General features: G+C 46.0%; 1 protein-coding gene across 1 annotated transcript; it reads right to left on the reverse strand.

Annotated features, from left to right (window-relative positions):
* Positions 1–6,452: 6,452 nt before the first annotated feature.
* PROSC (proline synthetase co-transcribed homolog (bacterial)) lies at positions 6,453–20,760 on the reverse strand. The gene is made up of 8 exons (XM_015413997.1): positions 20,627–20,760; positions 17,256–17,363; positions 15,979–16,014; positions 14,480–14,555; positions 11,457–11,591; positions 10,352–10,494; positions 10,151–10,249; positions 6,453–8,263 (listed from the first exon to the last, which is right to left on the reverse strand). Exons 1-8 carry the CDS (start codon positions 20,720–20,722, stop codon positions 8,126–8,128), a joined length of 831 nt encoding a protein of 276 aa, XP_015269483.1. The 5' UTR covers positions 20,723–20,760; the 3' UTR covers positions 6,453–8,125.
* Between the last annotated feature and the right edge of the window lie 1,811 nt (positions 20,761–22,571).

A 22,571-nucleotide genomic window follows, 5' to 3' on the forward strand; every position in this document is an offset into this window, starting at 1 on the left:
TTTCTATGTTTACAGGCCTTCTGTTATTGCATTTATCATTTACAGGGAAATGGGACAGAGGCAGAAGCACCGTGGATAATCCCGGGTTGGCAAACACATCAAGGACACTTGCTGGTGGGCAGGGAGAACAGCGGGGGTTAGGGTTAGGAGGAGCCCCAAGGGGCCAGTGTCACCACTCGCATGCCCAAAGGTGACAGATGGATAATCCATGGCAGGTGGGATTGGCGGGAGACAGCACATCCCCCTTGCAAGTGGAAACAGCATTCTTTTTTTTCTTTTTCTTTTTAAATTTATTTTTATTCTTTTCTTGAAAATACACTTAAATACCAAAGGAGGAAAAGAGAACTCAAATACTACAAGTGTAATACAGTATATCCTACAAAGATGTACAAGTGATGCCCGTTATATATATTATATTAATAGTGAACCAAAAAGAAACATTAATCAAATTCTTGGTGAACATAAATAACTACATTAAACTTCCTTAGTCTTAAGACTACTCTTCTCATTAACTCTCTCAGTCAGTGCTAAATACCGTACAGTGTATATGGACTTAGTCCTCTATTCCAAAAACCGAAGATATCAGGTGCGTTATAAGAACAGCCACCTGTGATGATTGTGGTTTGTGGGTAGTATCTCGTGTTCCGTCATGTAATTCACCACCGGTGACCAGATCCTTCTAAATTTTGTATGTGATGTGATGTTTGAAGCCTGGGCCTCTCGATTTAAGTCATTGATTTTCGCCATGACAAACTGCTCCCAGAGCTTATCATGCCACAGAGATATCGTAGGAGGATCGGGAGATTTCCATAGGGCGGCTATTGTTAATTTAGCCGTTGCTAACAATAGCGACGTGAGGTGTCTCTTGTCTTCCTTCATGGAGTCATCCCACTTATTCAGTAGTATCGTTTCCGGCTTTCTGGAAACAGCATTCTTAATCGTTATGAAAACCCCGTGCCCCACCGAGGCTGCGTCTGCGTGCCACTGCTTTAGAGCCACTGTGCCAGGGATAGCAAAGGATGCCTCCGACTGCTTTGCCTTGTTAACAGTCATCCTGGGGGTACCCAAGGCAAGTCTCAGAGGCAGCTGAGCAACTGTTTCTAAGAAAGGATGGCAATCCAAAGAGGGAGAATGAAAGAGTGACTAACCCCTAGATGAGGCCAGCCGCTGTCGTGCTGCTAGAGATGCTGCCAGCTTCACAGCAAGCGCAGCCAATAGTCAAAGCACAGGGGATGGTCAGTGTTCCCTCTGAGCTGAGTTAGTGTGAGGTAGCTCAGAGTTTTTGTAGCCTCCAGCTCACACACTTTTGTCTCCGCTCAGGAAGGATGGCTCCAGAGCAGACTAATTTATGCAGCAGTCAAATCGCTTGCTCACAACTTTAATGCCAGTAGCTCACAAAGTAGAATCCTTGCTCACAAGACTCCACAGCTTAGAGGGAGCGTTGGTGATGATCATGGCTGTTGGACAAGGTAAGTCGAATGGACTGATCTATTTGGCTGTTGACCCACTTTCTCCAGTGTTTTGGTTTTTTAAAAAACATGCTTTAACGGTTTTCATACCACTTTTAAACCACTGTGAATATAGCCTAACTATGTAAGCCTTAGAAAACCAATGGTAAATGACTTTCAATGCACAGCCACACGTTCCTTTCGTTAGATCCCAAGAAAGCAACGAGAGACTGCTGAATAAAAATCTCTGTGCATTTCTGTGTTCTGTGACAAATGGATCCACTACAGGGATCACAAACTTGCACATGTTTTACTAGGTTCAGTGGGAAATATTTCTAGGTTAAGCAGGGATCATTTCGTAGAAAAAGAGGTGCAGGAGCTCATTAGCATAACTCACTTGCATATGCCACACCCCCTGACATCACCGGAAGTGTGTCAGAAGGCAACATCCACCACTCAGGCTCCACACTGGACTGTTTTGGATTGCTAGCTATTGGGGGAGGGGGAACGTGCAGATCTGTCCTCGCAGAGGAGGGAGAGCTTGTACCTGAATAAAACTTGGTCTTAAAGGTACCACTGGACTGTTTTGGACCAGGGGGCCGGGTGTTTCCAACTTACCTGGCTGCTTCTTGCTCTGACTGAGGGCTGCTGGGAGTAGGGGGTGGGGCTTGTTGCATGTGCTCTTTACTGGGCTCTTTACTGCCGGAGCTCCGCTCTTGTGTGCTCCTGCAGGAAATGACCCCTGAGGTTAAGCATGAATCTGTCTGCAGCCTCAGACAACAGTTGTGTGTACAGCAGAAACAACGAGACCAAGGGGGAAAGTGAAGGGAAGACTGTGTTTGGACAGGCAGATTTCCTGCTCTGGGGTGAGGGAAGGTGAGGGAACTACATGGCTTACAGAGGTGCCTTTTGCATAGGAGGCTGCATATTTAGCACTGATGTTTATCTAACCTTTAGTCTTCCTTGCTGAAGTCCGTGAATAGAGATGCTACAGCATTAGACAAGGAGAACATCTGCATTCCTCCATTAGTACAGCATAACCTACCTGCAGCTGGCCTCTCGATCCTGATGAAGTCTGTTTGCTACAGCCCAGCAGCTGAGATGTTCATCTGAGGGTCTTCCCAGGTACTCCCCTCCTCACAAAAACAAGTCCTCCTTGGTGATGGCACACGGCTTCTGTGGACTCCCTCCCTAAGCTTATTTGAGGGAACTTGTTGCCTTTTCAGGCACGAAGCCAAACCCATTCCATTCCCCATAACCTTTGAACATCATTTTCTACTGAGCTGTTCTTAGCTGCTGACAACTTACTGTTCTTTTTAAAGGCTGTGTGCCGTTTCATTTGTTCCCTGATGGCTTGAAAACCACCTCGAAGACCTAAGTGTTGGCCTGGGAATTTGAACCTTTCCACCCCTTCAGGCTCCAAGGTGGTTTGCAAAGCATCTAAACCAGTATATAAAAAAACCCTTCTCCAGAACTGTGGCCCCAATCTATAGAGGACCGGGGCCAGGGCTCTTTTTGTAGAAAAAGCCCAGCAGGAACTCATTAGCATAATAGGCCACATCCAACAGCAGACACTCACTAGCATATTAGGCCACACCCCTAATAGCACAGCTAATTAGCACATTAGGCCACCCGCAACCCATGTTACCAGAAGTGTGGTTATCCAGCCACACCCATCTTTTGCTTCTTATTCTGTTTACCTTGTTTGTTGTCAAAACCCAGGGCTTTTTTGTAGCAGGAACTCCTTTGCATGTTAGGCCACACACCCCTAACGTAGCTAATCCTAATGAGTCTCTGCTGTTGGGTGTGGCCTATTATGCTAATGAGTTCCTGCTGGGCGTGGCCAACTTGGGAGCCAGCTGGAACTCCGTTCCTGTGCGTTCCTGCCCAAAAATAGCCCTGGCGGACCCGTCCTCCACTACTGCTATTTAGTGCTAAGTAATGAATTTGGCCTCTTAATCACAGGACTCCAAAGTCTGGTGTAGTCTGGCCTGGACAAGTAGAACAATAGGACAAACAGTTCTCAGCTTGCCCACATTTTACCTTCATATCCACCTCGGGAAGTAGGTTAGGCACAAGGACTGGCTTAAAGCCGTGCAGTGCGAGTTATGGCTGAGTGAAAACTTGAACCCGGGTCTCCCCTGTTCCAGCTCAACTTGCTAACCACTCCATCTCATTAGCACTTGAGAGAGTGAAGTACATCTTACTCATCAGGCACACATTGTTATCGATGTCTTTAGGGCCCAAATTACACTGAAAACAGAGATTAAAAAACACTGTCTACAACAGAGTGCTGAAGCTCGCAGGGTGACCTTGGGCCAGCCACATTCTCTCAGCCTAACCTACCTCAAAGGGTTGTTGTAAAGATAAAATGGAGGAGAGTGATGGAAGCTCCTCTGGGTTTCCATTGGGGAGAAAAGCAAGGTATAAATGAATTAAATGAGTAAAGTTAGAAACATAAAGGCTGCATCATCTTCACTGACGTGCCTGTGAAGCCTGAAGTGTTATTCTGTGTTCTGATCCAGTCTCCTTTATACAGGAAATGCTTACAGTTAAAAGGGGGGGGGACTGAGGGGAGGGCAATCCCATGATCCTCTTGCTGCCCTCTCTACATTTGCCATTATCGCCTTCCACTGTTGGCCAACACATTTGCATGCACCGTTTTGGGTTGCTGTGGCAACCCAAAATGCCCTCCACAGTTCAGCTTTAGTGATATTCTCAGATGTCGATGGGTGGGTTTTAACCCCAACTTAAGTGTGTGTGTTTTTTTAAACTATGGTAAAATGCCTTCCGTTCCAGTATTGGTGGGCAAAGTTTCTTATCACTCAGTCTGCACCCCATATGGGCTCAGAAGTTGTAAAGGGCTTCTACTAGAAAGGAGAGTCGCGTCTTTTCCTGTTGCATGTGATCAGTCTGATTTCGGTGATCTATATGAAGCTCCGTGCAGTCACACATACCCGGGAGGGGAGGGGGCAGCAGTTGACCCTTACCCCGCTAGAAAGTGCAAGGGAGAGCGCTGGGTCCCCTTGATGACAGAGAGATGCAAAGGGCTGAGCTGCAGAGGGTGCCTGGGTGCCAGCCTCCAGGCAGTTTGTGCCCTTTTAATTGACTGGACTGGCTGGTGGTGGCAGTACCGAGAAAGGGAAAAGGTTGAAGCTGGGAGAGGGGAAAGAAGCTGGGCCAGGCCAGAGACTCAGAGAAACGGCAGAACTGCCTCCCTACCACATGGGCAAAAACAGGGGTTTATTGGTCCAGTTTCCCCACAAAACTAAACCCTAAATGATCGTCGGGGCTAGCCCCATTGCACCAATTCGATTATTCCTACAGGTGCCAGCCCCTGGCTATCGGACTCAGCAATATTCAGGCCCATCTCTTGCTAAGACAAGCCCCAGAGTTGGGATTTCTCATCCTCCAGAAAGGTAGGCAACAGCACCATCTAGTGCCCAATTTAAGTATGGCTCCACTTCCTTTGAAACTCCAGCTTCAAGTTGGCTTTCTCCACAATGCGCCCACCACCGCCAAACCCTACTAGTTCTCCTTGCGACTCTTCGCTCTCTCTGCTCCACATAAGCTCATCCGACAACAGATCTCTATCATCTTCTTACTCATAGCTGATGCCCTCCACCTCTGTTGTCCGTCTGCCCTCAAATATATATCAGGCCACTTCCTCCTCCTCTTCCACAGCCGAACAATGCTAAGTCACGGTTGGATGTTTATTGTACACTTGGAAGAGCCAAAATGAGAGGTTTTAGGGAGGATCGCAAATTTCTCATTTGCTCTGTTTCACTCTACTAAAGTTAATCTCAACTCCATTTCTCCATTGTTCAAACCAAACCCATGATGATCAGTCAGATTTGAGTCCAGGAGCACCTTAGAGACAAACAAGCGTTTCAGGGGGGTGTCTCAGCTTTCAAGAGTCAACACTCCCTCCGTCAGCTACAGTAGCGGAGTCCGTACTACGTCCTGTTTTGTGTGACTGAATTTCTTGCACTATGTGAACATGGTTTTCAGTGTTAATTGTGCATTGCCAGATCAGCATTATGCAGTTGGGCCTTATATATAATAATGACGTACACTGTACCACAGAAATACTAGAGATGAGTACACATGAGCAATCAATCCACAAAACAGAATCAAACCTGTCAAAAAGATAAACCTACAGAAAAGAAACGAAATAGGGGATGTTTACCTAGCCCTAATTTAGTTCCAGAGCATTAGCTGAATCCTCCCTGGCCCCCTTCATCTCATTGTCCCAGGCCCTCTACTCATTCCCCAGGTCTCAGTCTTCTCCGTTTAATGAACCTTGTGAGCTAAGGGAGGAAGGGCTGTGTTATCATGATGCATTTTCATAAACAATTGCATATTACTGGGCTGAATCCTACCACTTCATAGAGTAAAATTTATTAAAATATTTATGCTCTGCCTTTCCATTTGACTCGAGTTTGGAGTTTTCCTCAAAATTAAGAAGGTCTTCCATTGCAGGACAAGCCGTAAATTGAAGGAAGGCCCCTTAGATCCACCCCAATAGGAACACTTGTGAAATGCTGGCCAGGAAAACCACCCTGTTGCAAGATTTGCTTCCCAATACAACACTACCGCAAGAAGCAAATCTTGAAATTGCTCAGCTAGAGACAGGTATTCCAGGAGCTGCACAGAAGCAAACCCACCAGAACAGGAAAGGCAGTGTGGTGTAGTGATCAGAGTAGCGGCCTGGGACTTGAGGACCAGGTTCAAGCTTTTACTCTGTCATGCAACCTGCTGGATGCCCTTGGGCCAATATCTCTCAGCCTACCTTACAAGGTTGTCGTAAAGATAACAGAGGAGAGCCATGTACACTGCCCCTAGCTCCTTGCAGGAAAGGCAAGATAAAAAGGACTGATAGACAGAACAACTGCTACTTGAAGCTGAGTGCAAACTGGCAGCATTTGCCAATCATTCACGATGCAGGAAACATAAAAATAACATCTTTAATAGCTTTGCAACTGGCACAGATGGTACAGTATTCCGATCCACAACTGGATTTAGTCTTAACACAATGAAAATACTGTACTGTGGAACTCCAGGACAGTTCAGACTGCAGTCAGCATTGCACCTATGTAGTGGGGACCCAACTGGACTGGACGTTCATCATTTGCAGTTACATTCAGTTACATCCAGGAAGTTAACACAAGCCCCACAGCTAGATTAAACCAAAAAAGACACACCAGGCACGAAGCTTTTGGCTACAGGGAAGAGGACAGAAAGGTATTTCTACCAAGGACTACAGTCGTTTTAGCAGCAGGCTGGGCCTCAGAATAGATTGTCAACAGGTGAGTTACAAAACAGATTCCACTGTAAACATTTTCACTGAGTGGGGTGCTGCAAAGACGGAGATGAATGCTTGGATGAAGTCTTAGTGAAGCAATAGGCACAGCTGCTTCAAATTAATTTCCTTAAGATCTCGGAGCAGTATGTACAGTGGCCATCCAACTCATTGTCCTTCCTACCAAGTGGGCCCAACATCTGGGCTATCGATGCTTTGCATTAACCTGTCGTTCCTTGCACATGAGCCGCTTGCAAACCCGCCATGCGAGGCGTCTTGCGACACAGACACGTACGTACATGCAGACAAGTGTGTCCAGATAAGTAAATAAAATGAAATTGTGGGCTGCTAGGTTTTGCTTTTGGATTGATGCACAAGCCTGTTTTTACACCACAGCAGGTGCCTTCCCTCCTGGGTGTGTGGGGGGAGTGGGCCTGGGGGAGGCATTTCAAACAAACTTTCCAGACACGGCAGCCTCGCGGTCTCCCACGTGAGGTAGGTGAGCCCCGTTTCTCAGATAGGGGACGCAGGCACAGAATGGTTAAATGACTTGGCCAAGATCTCACAGCAAGTCAGGAGCAGAGCCAGGGATTCCCTGCTTTGGCTAGTGGAAACGTACCGCTACCTAGCAGAACTAGGGGCACCCAGGAGGGTGGGGGAGGGAACCGTTTTATAACAGGAGAAAAGAACGTGATATGTAGCTACGTGATTGGAGCTGGCGACGCCAGTCTTTGGAGGACAATTTCAACCCTCAAAACGCTTCACGCTTTTCAACTCTGTGGCATAATAATAATAAAAATAATAATAAAGACTTCTGATCGCTTACATGTGCAAGTGGATCTTTCCCCATCTCTCCTCAGTGGCCCATCCGCACTGAGTGGCTACTTTAGTGTCATTAAGGGTTTAGGAGAGGCTGCCGCAAGAACACCTCGGTCTACATGCAGCATTCTGTGGGGAAATGTGACAAAGCATGTCAGAGGCATCCCTGCAAGGGAGGGACTTCAGCCTCCAGGAAAGGAGAAAACCCACTTCTCCAATCAGAAATGTAGGATGGTCACGGCTGGAAATGGTTTTATGCCCAGACCTAGTAGGGCTTAAGTCAGCTGGTTATCCAGTAGAGCTATCTAAAGTCACTGTAGCTAAGGTACCAAAAGTCACTTGTCAATCACAGGTGTTCATTTGCTGGTTAAAAAAATCCAATTTCTATGGATACACAATAACAAAGTTACAGGTAACTGAGGCGCTTGTGACACCTCCCGATTACCTGATAGCGCCCCACATTGGTCAGCACAAAGGGAGAAATTCAAGTGCATAGTAAGGTCTATGTGAGCGTATTCCCGCCGCTGGGGGAGGGAATTGCCTTGGCCTTCTCACATTAGTGCTCCTGCACTGTCAAGTTCTCCAGTTTTCCTTTAATTTCTCCGAGGGCCTTGTCACTGGAAGGCTTGTTGGAGTAATCGCGTTCACCGAAGATTGTGCTTCCGATTCTAACATTGGTGGATCCAACTTCAATCTGCACAGAGGTAAAAGCAGGGGGAAAGATAGGATGACCGTGTTGCCAGACGGCCCTGGCTCGCTGTTCCCGGACAACACCACGATTTCAGTCGTGTGTAACTGGCATGGTCCATGGGACCAGTTGCTCCAACTGGCTGATAAGCTGAGGCTTTCGTCCCCAAGACCTTAGCTCTCCTGTATGTAAAATGGAACAGCGGCAGCTTCCTGCACAGGGAAGTCTTGAAAGGTGATGATCAGGGGTCATTTCATAGAAAAAGAGCTAGGGGAACTCATTAGCATAACTCATTAGCATATGCCACACCCCCTGACATCAGGGGCCCGGCGGTGGACCTGCAAGGCCAGCGGGAGTGCGAGGAAGCCCCGCCAAGGCCCTCCCTGGCCCCAGGCAGGCAGGGGTGGGGAGAGGCGGGGAGGAAGCAACTTACCCTCCCTCTTCTCCTGCCTCCTCCTGGCTGTATGAGGGCTGGAAGCGGGATGGCCGGAAGCAGGGGGCGGGGCTTCGTCATGTGCCCCGCCCCCCTGCACCTCACCCAGGGGAACTGCGATCCCCCACGATATGACGATCTTTTTTCTTTGCCCTCAGGTCACAGCCGACGTATGGCAACCCTACAGGGCTCTCAAGGCCAGAGGAGCAAGCCTGGACTTCCTTGGCCGTCTCCCATCCAAGTACTAACCAGGGCTGACCCTGCTTAGCTACTGAAATCTGGCAAGACCAAGGGCAGCCTGGGCCATCCGGGTCAGGGCATACCAGGGGTGGCCAAACTGCAGCTCGGGAGCCGCACGCGGCTCTTCCACACAGTCTAATTTAATATTAATAAAAAGAAAATGTGCATATTTTCCCAATTAAAATGTGTAATATTTGTTCATGTCTTGCGGCACTCAAACACCTGACATTTATTCTGTGTGGCTGTTACGTTACATTAAGCAAGTTTGGCCACCCCTGCTCCATACCGAACAGTAAACGGGCTGGCCCCTGTGCAGGTGGCAGAAGCTTCACAATGGAGCTAACTACAGATAAGGCGGGGAGCCCGGCCTCATAGGGAGGGGGCTGCCTTTTACTGGAAAAGATCACAGTTAAGTTAAACAGACAGAAACCTGGGAAAAGGGAACTGATTAACAGTAGAAAGGCTCCGGAAGGAATGGAACGTTAAGAGAACTCAAGCTATCAATTAAAGGGGAAAAAGAGGGGTGGGGAATTAATCTCTCAGGGGGCTGAGCATGCTGGAGAATCCTGACGGGGAAGATTTTGCAGGTAGTCTAACACCCCCCCCATTCCTTGCAGACCCCAAGCCTGTAGAAATTCTAATGCTAATCAAGCCAGCAGTTTATCACATGCAGCCCTCTACGACAACCACGTCCTCCACATTATCAGCACCTCTAGAATTTCAGGCACAGAATCAAGGTCACACTTGAGACCAGTGATACTTTGCCTTTTCACAACAAGAACGTGCCTCCACCCCCATAACGGCCTTCATTGTACATGAGAAGTGGGATTTTTTGCACGTGGCAGTCTTTTTCCTACTGGTACCCATCTTAGTTCAGGGGACAACCTGTTTGTGGATTCCACTCCAGCCGCTAAAGAACTAGTGCCGGGGACACCTGAAACATTCGCCAAAAGAAGAATTCAGTTCTCTGTCTTGATCCCATTTATATGCTAGGACTGGACAGCAGGCTGTCTGTTCTCGAGGCATGGCCTTGGTTGCATGGATGGGCCTGTGCTGACCTCCAGGGACTCTCTGGGGTTTCAGAAGAGAGAGGTCTTCTTCCTAAAGACTTTCCCTGGCAATTCCAGGGATTGTGTTGGCCTGCAAGCAGTATGCTCCACCACTGAGCCACAGCCCCTCTTCTGAAAGGGGTCCCTAAGCAAGAAAGAAGCCAGACTTACTGCATGCTGAAAGTCTAACGACATCCCCATGCTCAGCTCAACCTTCTCAATCGGGATATGGAGCTTTTCACACACCTCCTGACGCAAGGAGATCAACAACTGGAGGGAGAGACAGAGAGAGAGAGAGAGAGAATGCAACTAAATTTTGTCCTCCAGTTCCTTAGAGCTCAAGCTTGTGGAATCTTTCAAGATCAGACATACCTGGAAGTCAGGATTGGGTCCCTGACTGAGGTCATGCCCGAAACTGCCAATTGTCATCAAGCCCACAAATTCCAGGCTTGGACACTTCTGGGTGATATGTGCCACAGTCGCTGCTGTTTCACCAGGTGGCAGGCCGTGCTTACCTGGAAAGAGAAGGTTAGCATCACATAGTGGAGACAGATGGGCACTCTTTACCCAAGAGATGGGCAGGCCCTACTTCCCTTGCATATTAACCCCACCTCAAAATGCCTTCAAGCTAAAAAGCTCTACAAGAAGCAAAACAGAAGGTAAATTAGAGGTGTGCTGGTTTTCCCTTCTTGGTGAACCTTCCTGAGAATTTGCAGCCCATGATTCTGAAATCTGGACTCTAACTGGAAAGTACACCTTGCTCCCCCCACAGTATGACAACATCTGCTGAATCAAACCCAAAGGCTAATCTAGTCCAGCATCCAGTTTCCATCACTGGCCAGATGCCTTCAGGAAACCCACAAGCAGAGGCACAAAGCAAACTGGTACTCAAAGATACACGCTCTTTCAGAACACAGACACTTCCTTTAGCCACCTCAGTTAATAGCCATCGATAGACCCATCCTTCGTGAATTTGTCTCATTCCCTTTTAAAGCCACATAAGCCAGCATCCATGGCTGTATCTTGCAGCGACTGATTCCATGGACTAATTATGCATGGAGGAGAGACAAATATCTATAGTTGTTTGAATACCCCCGCATTTTAGATTTGAGGCAAAATTGCTGAATTGTTCAGCCTTAACAGCTCTGCCAGTTCAATGCTTGCAAACTAGCATCATTTGGCATAATTCGATGTGCCGGCCTTTGTGATAAACAATGCTCTCCAATACGGAAAATGATACAGGGCAGGGAGGAGTGTGACAAAGGCCTCCACTAGTAGGATCTTGCCTTCTGACAAAGCAAGATCAAGAGATTACATCTACGCCTGACATTATTCCTCATTCATGCATCAAAGACAAACAGAGCCTTGGATCTAAATGACAGCAGCCCTTTAAAATAAGCGTGATAATTTGGTCCGTGTGTTCTTGGGCACTTTGAACACAGTTAAGAGGCAGGTGAACAGCATCCAAGCTACTTACTGTCCTCCCCGCTGGTGTTCACTTGCACCATGATCTTCAGCCTCTCCGAAGAACCTTTCTTCTGCCAAGAACTGTTCAGTCTGTCTGCCAGTTTCACAGAATCCACCGTTTCCAGCATAAATAGGTTGGGTACAGCTAGACAAATGGAAGACACGTCATAGCAACGTTGGCCACCCCAGAAAGAAGCACACACTTTGGACAAGAGCTTATCCTAGGAGCGTGACAAAAGGAATGTCCATTCCCTCTTGGGGAAAGGGGGATTTTTTTTCTTACCACTCTTGCCCACGCAGCATGGGTTGGGTACGGCTTGCCCACGTGTTCTTGCAGGAAGTGCTTTGCAGAACACAAAGCACAACAGGAAGAACACTATTTGTCCATTGCATGATTGCCCAGGAGGAATTTTTTTTTTGTCTTTTTACCTTTCTCAGTGTGTTGGTTGGTTGTCAAAGGATACAGTTGTTTATCTACTGTCTGATAAAGAAAAAACTGTATCTTATGGGGCTGCATTATTTAAAATTGCACCCAAAACCATCTAAGAAAATTAGCTGGGGAAACAGATCTAAATCTGCTATTTTCTTTTAATGTAAGTTATGCTCTGACTAGTATGGATATATGTACACGAATTCTCTGTTCTATTAATATGTTCAACTTGTCTGTATGTGAAGTTCTTACGATCTCAGCTTGTTATGCAATAGCCTTTGGCTACAGCAAATAAAGCGTGGTGCAGCAAAACCGTTGGTGTCTGCAGTGTTTAAAGGTCAAACTACATGTGACAATGCAGACCCATGAGCTGAAAATCCGTGAAGCTAGCAGCAGCCATATAGGAAAAACGGACAGATGGGTGAAAATTTTAATTTGGTGATTCCCCACACACGCGCACGTGCGCACACCCCCCTGCCCCCATGCTGCACCACTCCCACAGCTGCCATTAGCTTTAAGGAGGAAAAGTCAGATGATTCCAACTGCAGATCCTCCGGACCCCAAGGAACCTTGCAGGAGATCAACCACACACAGGAAGGGAGAACTTTAGGTCTACCAAGACAAAGGCATGAGACAACTGAAGCAGCGTGAATGTCCTGTTCGCTAACTCATTAAGATAGAAACGGGGTCTATGCTATCAAGCCCAGCTATGCTCTCTGCTTCAGGCACATGATGCTCTGAACCCCATTCTCTCTCCCAACAAGATGGAGAAGAAGAAGAGACTGGATTTATACCCTGCCCTTCACTTGGAGTCTCAGAGTGGCTTACAATCTCTTTCGCTTCCCCTCCCTGCAGCAGACACCCTGTGAGGTAGGTGGGGCTGAGAGAGCTCTCTTGAGAACTGTCCTTGAGAAAACAGCTCTGAAAGAGCTTATGACTGACCCAAGGTCACACCAGCAGCTGCATATGGAGGAGTAGGGAATCAAACTGGTTCTCCCATATTAAAGTCCGTGCTCCTACCATAGGGTAGTGCAAGATGCTAACTAGTGACTAAGATTTAAACCACATACATGACACTAGAAAGCAGCAAGTAGGCCACCCTTGTTTCAATGCAGGGTCGCTCTCTCACTAGACTAAACCAGTGATTCTATTATTTATTTATTGTATGGCAGCGTTACACAAAGGAAGCATATAATAATATAAAATACCTAGCCAAGTTGATACAGTGAATATGCAGACCAATTGGGCAATCGCCCTAAATAATAATATCTAAATTTTCAGCCCATTCAACTGCAGCTGGGGAGAGTTCAAAGAGCTCCGTCACATCTCCCCGGAAAACATGAGGCTCACATTCCTGTGGCAGACCGAAAATAGTTTGACGGGCTGCACCACGATCATATTCGGGTCTTGGTATTTTGCCCCATTTAAACAACAGGTCTGCACAACTGCCACAGCCTGTTTGTATTCTATTAGCCTCTGATTCTTATTGAGGGCCATACAGTTCCCCAGGCATGATTTACAAACCTAGAGAACAGTTTCAAATGGGCAGCTGTGCCAACTCTGTAGCATTAGAACAAAATTTGACTCCAGTAGCACCTAAAATACCCGCACAATTTCCCAGGGTATAAGCTTTTGAGAGTCAAAGTTCCCTTCAGCAGATGCTTTGACTGTAGAAAGTTCATACCGTGGAAATCGTGTTGGTCTTTAAGTTGCTCCTGGAGTCGAATTTTGTTCTACAAATCTAAGGGGACGCTCAGAACATTGGGGGGGGTGGGGCGCAAATGGGAGCCATGTCGGCTTTTAGGCTCTTCCACTCCCAGTGGTTTCTACAGCCAGTGAAAGAACATTTTCATGCTCCTTGCCCCTCCCTGAGGATAAAATCCCAGATTTCTCCCCTAGGCCCCCCCCTTTTAAAGTAGCACATGGCAAATAGGAATCAAATTGAACATTAAGGTGCTGGCTGATGGCCATCAGGCACAAAAGTCTCATTGAATGCACACCTGAAATCTGCATACCATATGCATATCTCATAAATATACCTATAAATAAAGTTGCCTTGTCTGGAGAGCTGCTTTTATGTCCTAATTTTTCCATTTGTGGCTTTGGGAGGCGTTTGATGACAATGCTGGGTACTTGGTGGGTGGTAGTGGATAAAAGGTTAAGAATCACTGGCTTAACAATCAGCGTGCCCAGGCCAGAAGGCATCTGAGAAAGGTGCCTGCAGTGGTATGGTTTCCAGATGGCTCAGGGAAGCATGTCAAACATGAAAACAACAACACGGGGTTACTATTCCGTCAAACCTCACGGGAACATTTTCTTCTGATCTCAAAAAGACTTCAGTTGGCCAGACATTAAGCATGAACAGAACACATTGCCAAGACCTCCTATGAGAAACGTCGCAAGAGTCCAACGCTATACAGCTCTGCTAACATCATGCATTGTGCAATTCAACTGCATTCCAAAATTAGCACTAATCTGGGTGAGTCAGAGTCGGTACTGCTGGTGTGCCCCAGGAAGCCTGTTACAGAAGTCCCCTTCCCCCCCCCCCCAATCACAATCTGTATACTGCCTTTCCAATCACTACAGAAAGAAATTAAGATTACCAATCAGCTTGCTGACATTGTTTTTCTGAAGGTGGCCTATGAAATGCCATTTAATCTCTGGACAGGATGACAAGATCTAAAGAAAGGAGAGACAAGGTGAGCCAGTTTTGAAGTGTGCTCCTGCACAAACACATTTGGACCGAACAACGCTTTTCACAGGGGGATACAGAATGAGATACAGAACCCTCACTGGAAACCTCAGAGGCATGACCAATTCTGAAAGTAGTTAGCTCAATACTGTTGTTAATGATCTCTGCTGGGACAGATTTTGTGACTCAACCCTACCTAGGACTATAAAACTATCAAAATTCTAGCCCCACCCTCGATCAAGTATTTTGGAGCTAGAATCAGTTCTGTTAAAAGGCCAGCAATGGATAGAGATGGAAAGTTGTGCATTTCTAGGCATCAGCATCCCGTCTTTAACCACATGGATGATCCAAAACCTGGAATTTTCCCCACCAAGGCCAGAGAATTAATCAGTATTTCATGACTGAATCTCTGATCTAGTTATGTCTAATACAACATGGGCTGCTGTTCCAGCTAGTCCAAAGGTCCATCTAGACCAGCATCCTGTGCCCAGCCGTGCCCAGCCACATGCTTCCAGGAAGGCTGTAAGTAGAGCACAAAGGCAACAATTCTCTGCATGTTTGCCTGCAACAACTGGTGTTCAACAGTATGCAGTCTGTGAACATGGAAGTTTTATTTAACTATTGTGGCTTTGACACATTGGCCCATGTCCCACCATCCATACGTGGAATTTCACCCTCATTCTTCTCCATTCCAGCAGCCCCCTCCAACTCCCACAAAGATCATTCCCAGGGTCACAGGATCTGCATAGAGGAACATGGCCCTAGGTCAGGAGGCTGGAGTGAGAAGATATTGGGGGGAGATACTGCATTCCCTTCTATCCATCTTTTTTGAGAGGGCATTTTGCCATTGTTTGGAGCAATGAAAGGATTGCTTTTTAAACCTGGTGGGTTTACCTAGTATTTTAATTGTATTTCTGTTGCTAGTTTATTTTTATTTTATTTATTTATCACCTGCCTTTCTCACTGAGACTCAAGGAGTATTACACACACAGTGTAAACTGTTGGTATATCTTGGTACGCTGCCTTGGGATCTCTGGGGAATGGCAGAATATATTAAATAACTGTTGCCTGGCCTTTTCTGATTATTCGACAGACAGCAAGATGATCTCTCACTTACACATGAAAAGGTAAGGGCTTGCTGACACACATGCAGTTAAGCTTCAGTGTTATTAATTGGTCAACAGACCTTTTGGTAATACATCCATGAAAACAAAATATAGGAACTGGGCATGTTAGATTAACAAAAGTCTTTTCAACATCCAGGATCTAATCTCAATGGCTGCATTCAAAGAGATAGCTGGTTTTCTAGTGCAGTTAACTTAAAGTACGCAAAGGAAGCATACTGGACATTTTTTCCTGCACCTACAGATTTATGCAGGCAAAAAGGATTTAAAAATGCAATATACTTACTTTGGAGTCTGATGCCTTTTCTAGCAATTCTTGAACCTAGAGAAAAGAGATCTTCAGATTAAGATTTGGAAGCTCTCGCCTCTGTGTGGAATCCCATGAGTTCTAATCAGCACATATACTGAGCTGGAGAGTGAATTTCAAGGATGCCAGGCAACATAAGGCAAGCAAGGCTTATGAGAAACTTCTCCAACACAATCCAAGACAGGCAGCCTCCTCTTACCCATAACCTTTTCATCAACAGTGCTAACACACAGTGTCTTTGTGCATGCAGACATGGATTGAACTGCCAACGACACTATTATTATTATCATCATCATCATATGGCAGTGTGTTTAGTATAGCCAGGAGATTCTAAGATTGCCTGGCAGTCAAAAGCTCTAGCTCTTTTAGCATTATGCACCACTAAGTGGTGAGCTAGACTTGTTTTTAAGGCAAGGCACGTTTCAGAGATGGTTTGCCATTGCCTGCCTCTGTGCCAACAACACTGAAAGTCACTTTGACCAAGAAGTAGCTTACTCCTGTATTTGTACATACATCCCCAAATATAACATGGTACGCACTACGATTCCCCCTCCAAAAATCAGTTTCTAGGTTACAACTACATTTCATCATACCATACAACTCAAGTCAACCAACCATACGGGTGTAATATTAGACTGAGGGGACGAACTCCAAAGGTCATGCAATGTAAAGGAGAGTTCTCATATGCACAGGAGTGCAGGCCATCTCCAGAATCATAACCGCTGTGGTCAGAACCTTCACTGTTACCATGAAATCAAACGGCACTCGTTGCCACATAGTAATGGAAGAGACCTCTTTATCAAAAAGAAAGTCAAACATGTGCCAGGTGCCTGGAAAATAAGGGGCATCAAGCAACTTATTTGGAGTCATCCCATTCCATGTTGAAGAACATCAGAGTCCTGTGGGTTACAGTCAACACCCTGCCACCCCCAGATCCAAAGCACTGACTCTCAAGGCAGGCAGAAGCCAATTCAAAAAGAAGAATAAGATGTGTCCCAGAATATATTCAGCAAAAAGTGGGCTGTTCTCTGAAATGCCAGCTGTCAGCCCCTGGATTGGGAGGAAGCCTGGAAACTTCATGAAAATGGAGCAGTGGTCACAGAGATGCAAGAAGAACTCGGGGAAGAGACACACAAGACAGAAGAATTGAGCAGTGGTGTGGCCCTCACTCAGCAGTGGGAAGAACCAAGGCTAAAATGGGGGAGGATGAGCTGAAACACCTTTTCTTTTCCATGGGAAAGGCTAGCCGTACTCACATAGTTTTCTCCAAAACTGCGCTGTCCATGTTTGTAGGCCTCTATCACCATTTCGGCAGGTTTCGTTTTACTGACAGCTACCAGACGAGGCTGCATTGCGGGCAAGCTCTGTTGGCACAGGAAGAAGTGATCAGTGGGCAAGCAGAATGAAGGATACAAGATCGTGGACTAGTCCACACATCCAAACTCATCACCTGATGACTGCCAGTGCCAAGGGATGACCAATGCATGTGAGACCAGCACTGACATGTTTTTCAGTTACCTCGTTTCATCTTGAACACCTCAACAGCTAACAAAAGGTATAGCAGCAGATGCTTTCGTGAGTTATCTGGCAAAACGGGCTCTGGTTTATAAAAGCCTGTGCCACAATAAATGTTTTAGACTTTTAAGGTGCCCTGAAACTTTGTTGTTTTAGCCTGAAGCTGGCCTTTAACTTCAAGGAATTACACGCTGCACAGAAACCAGAATGCTTCTGGAAAAACTTTATTTAACCTGTACATATCAGTAACGGCACAGGAGTTTAGACCAAATAAACTGCACTGCTGGCTACCAGCTACAGGACAAGCCCTTCAGCATACAGAGCAGCACTTCAAGCAGAAGCGAAGAAAAAAATTCAGTTAACACAGTGGGGGAAGAACACTTTCTGAAAGGAGCCCAGTTAATGTGGCAGCCTCAAGTATTTTACAAATGCTTAGCATTTAAAAAAGAATCAGCTTTCACTGACCTGCACACGTTGACCCTTTTACTGATGAATTAGCTGGCTGTACCTGATTGTTGATTACGTTTTAACTGCAATGTTGATTGTTCTCCATCGTTGTGATACTGAAAGGATGTTTTCACAAGTAAAAATAACAACTTTGTGAATTGCCTAAAATAAATCGGGAGGGGAAGGAAGAAGATGGATCGCAGGAGACTGGTGAACCACTGACCAACTGCCGGCAGGCCATCTGGAGCCTGCTAGGATTATTGCAGAGAATGCAACGTTGGACCTATGCTAGGTATCCTTTTAGCACATATTGTGCATTCATTTGCTGGTGTTTACTAGTTATGTGTCTACACACATCCACACAGAGGCAGTGCAGTGGTTAGAATCTGGGAGGTCCACATTTGAATCCCTACTCTGCCATGGAAGCTCACTGGGTCACCTTGGGCAAGTCAGGGCAACAGGTTTACTGTGAGGATAAAATGGAGGAGAGGAGAACAATGGAAGCTGCTTTGGGTCCCCATTGGCAAAAAAGGCACGGTATAAATATTGTGAACAAATAAATACTCACTTAAACTGTAATACATTTCCAAGTATGAAAAATAAGCAAGACTAACATGCCCATCCTCAACCATTCTTTCCACAAACACAAAAGCCTGCAAAAGGAAGACAGAACAAAGCTTTTCCTATATACCTGCCTAAACAACTATCACCTGGTATCTTCCCTCTCGTAATCCATCAAGGGCCAATCATCCTGCAAAAGGGGAAGGAGAGCAAACAAGGCCCCTTTCACTAAGCAGCAGTGGAAGAGTTGGGAACTGCTGCCACCAGCATGTTAGATAACAATAGCAGGATTTTGTTCTTATATTTTTAAGAACTCACGAGGCAGTTCACAAAACTAAGAGTATGGGATATAACATTTTTACAGTACACAAAACTGTGTTTATGAAGTGTACTGAATACATTAGAAGTAATATCCTTTTAATTTAGTAATGGGAAGACAGCAGATCACGCTTCATGGAAGCAGGCTGAAGTTGGTCCCCAGTTCCTTATTTATGAATCAGATAGAGCTCAAACCACGCTTTGGATTGGAAAACAGCATAAGTGAGTAACCAGGAACTGCGAATAAGTAATTGGGATCCAGGAACCGAATTTCAACCTTGACTTCATGGGTAAGATGCTGGCAGTATCTGGTGGATCATTTAGCAGTAGTGGTTGCTGGACTAGGATGGACTTTGATCTGATCCAAGAAGGTAGCACTTATGTTCCTCAGCAGGACTGCACATTCAGGATAATTAATAAGTTACAGTTCAGAGAGGGAGCTATCTGTGTTTCTGGAAGGCTAACAGTTCATAAAATGCAATCAACAAATTTATGTCTGAATAGCAAAGTTGTCTGTAACTGTTAACTGTCTTAGTAGCTAACAAGCTCTAAGTATATATTACTTTATAAGTTTTAACACATATCAAAAAGGATTTAGCAAGAAAGAAAAGAAAAAAAGGACTGAGCTCAACTACCATCCGCACATCCTTTCCAAAAACCATAACTTCTGGAGAGGTGGCATACACAATTTCTAAATAAACAAACGTTGTAGACAAAATTAGGGACATGCTTTTTAAGCAGCACCACCCATTTTCATATCTAGGAGGACCACTAGCTAAGCTCTCCCTCCTCAAGTCCACAATGTTGAAAGCTAAATTTGTTTCCTCTGCTGTCACCTGGCTTCCACTCATCTAGAAGATGGGCCATTTTTTCCTTCTCTCCTTTTAGAGAAAGAAATTCTAGCAAAACAGATTATTGCAATTTTGTAACTTTGTAACAATTTTGGTTGGTCTTTGGTTGAGAGCCAGTTTGGTGCAGTGATAAGAGCAGTGGAGTCTAATCTTGAGAACCAGGTTCGATTCACCACTCCCCCACATCCAGCCAGCTGGGTGACCTTCGGTCAGTCACGGTTCTCTCAGACTCTCTCAGCCCCACCCACCTCACAGGTTGTCTGTTGTGGGGAGAGGAAGGGAAGGAGGTTGTAAGCCACGCACAATAGGATCGATGGCATACTACACATTTGTACTGTGATGCCTTAATGCTCACATGCTTTACTTACATACACACTTGGGGGGGGGGGGAGATGCATCTATGCTTTTATTGTGACTAAACCTCAAGACCCTGAAGAAAGTCCTAAGAGAAAGCAACTCCGAGAAATCACACAAAACGTTTTCAATTCCAGAACAGTGGCCGTGTTAGTCTTCTGCATGCATAAAACTAGCAGGCTTGTAGCCCCTGAAAGACCAACACATTAAAAAAAACCTCTACCCTGAACTTTCGGGAATTAGAGGCCATTTTTTAACATTTAAAACATTTCTAACCCGCCTTATCTATTCAGGCTCAAGGCAAGCAGGATGGATACAACCTCGTTAGCATTTCACCTGCCGCTAGACACCCACGTATTTCGAAGCATCCCCAAAAAGACAAGACCAAGAAGGAAGAGGAATGTACAAAAGAGCAGAAAATAGAGACTGTCCCGGCTCAACAGGGGAACGGCGAGGTCGGGCACAAACACTACCCCTCAACTCCCTCCTGAAAAGCCCCGAAAAATCTGCTGCTGCCCCAGACACCCCCGATTCAGTATAGCGGTTCCCAGCAAAGGACGCCTGAGCTCTTTCCCCCTCACCTGGGGTCTCCGGGCCGCTGCCTGCTGCACCCGCTCCTTTACCGTCCTGAGTGCCGATCCCAGGCCTTCGCCAGCAGCCATCCCTACTCTCCACATTCCCTGCCAGGCCGATTAATCTGAGAGGGGGCTCGCCGCTCGCCCGCTAAAGCCGCTTCCGCCACACATCTACGCTCCTTAAAGTATCCAATCAACATCCCGAGTTGAGCTCCACTCGCCAATAAGAACGGGAGGTGGAACAAAGAGGGGGCGGGCGTAGGCCTGTGGGCTGGGGACAGGGGTGCAGCCATGTTGGAGAGGTCAGGGATGCTAAGAAGAGGAGGCTGCCAGGAAGACGCGTGCGCGACTGGAAACAGCATTGACGGATTCATGGGGACGTGTCGCAAAGACCACGGTGCCCAGTGGCGTGATGATAGTTTTCGCAGGTTCCAAATTTCGGAGCGCGTTGTTTTTTTTGTTTTGTTTTTTTAAAGCAGAAGAGTAGCACCTGTGCTCTGGCTCCACAGCTATACACGTTTACTAAGGAGTGAGCCCACAACATTGTTAGGCTTACTTCTGATAACAATAAAAGCAATGTGCAAGGCTGCAGTACGGTGTATGGTTACGTGGTAATAATATCTATTGGACTGTGTACGGGGATTTACTTAGGATCCCGCGTGCATATATACGGTAGCAGGAAAAGTACCTCTAGTTGACGTGATTTATCCTGAAACGTTGGGGGGGGGGGGGCACGACGACGACTATTTAGTGAACATTTTGTAGATCATTGGTTTTAAGAAAATAAGAGGAAGATGTTGGCCTAAAAATACTTTTGTTTTTCTGAAGAAAACAAGTGGAAAACGTGATATAGAGAGGATGTGTTCCCTGCAGTTGCTTTTGTAGTGTTCCCATTGGAGAAAGAATCACTAATTACGAGGCCTGAATCTGGATTCAAATGCCAGATACAAACAAGTGGAGGACAGGGGCTTTGGGATCCCCCCCCCCCGGGTAAAAGAGGGAATTATAGTGATTTAAATCAGAACCCTCCGTTTCCTCGGGCTCTCGGTACCATATTAACAGCACCCTTAGCGACTGAAGGTCTGAAGCAGGAGTGACAAGAATCCTCTTATGTAATTTTTGCACTGCTTAATGTGTCAAGACTTGTGTTTCAGTTCCTTCTGGTTGTTTCCAGACTTGTACTCTCCTAAATGCAGTATTTATTGAACGTCCCATTTTATTGTATTCATTATGTGTAATCCACCTTGAATCCTTGTAAGAAAGGCAGGCTAAAAATTAACATAAGTAAATATGTAGGGTGCCTTTCACCTCACCATTGAGAAAAATCATAACCTGTTGTCCTTCACTGGCAGAAAGGCTTCCAAGGTAAAGCTATATCTTCTGGGTAGGTTTGAACTCTGGTACTTTTCTAGCCCTGTCTGGCCACAAGGTATGGAAAACACCCCCCCCCCCCAAGCCAGCTCTTAGAAAGCTGATTACACCTGCCAGAGAACAAGCATTGGGATCCTGCATGCTGCTTCTGTTCTTCCCTCACCTGCCCAAGTGAGCAGTGATGGCAGCTAGGATAAGCAGCAGCCATTGACTACAGGAAAAGGGCAGGTAAATGGGAAACTAGCAAATAGATTGGGGTCAGTAATCTTTTCTGATTAAACAGCCAAATGCTGCCAAAATTCAGAGATCAAAAAGCCAGTATAATGAAATAAATAACAGATCATTTGTAACTAAAACTATGCATCTTAGCATTACTGATAATTGAATGATTAATAATCCATAGTTTCTGCAGTCTAAACACTAGCTGTTGCAGGTCCTGTATGGAGAAGGGGCATGCACAAGCCCTTTAGACCAATAAAAATGTCTGCCAACCATTCCCTTATACTGGCTACTCTAGCATGCCACCTACCCCTTCAGTACACCTTTTTAAGTGCCCTGTTTAGTTCCATTCTGAGCCATG

This window comes from Gekko japonicus, unplaced genomic scaffold, assembly GCF_001447785.1.
Source record: "Gekko japonicus isolate JY-2015 unplaced genomic scaffold, Gekko_japonicus_V1.1 scaffold2341, whole genome shotgun sequence".
NCBI classification, from domain to species: domain Eukaryota; kingdom Metazoa; phylum Chordata; class Lepidosauria; order Squamata; family Gekkonidae; genus Gekko; species Gekko japonicus.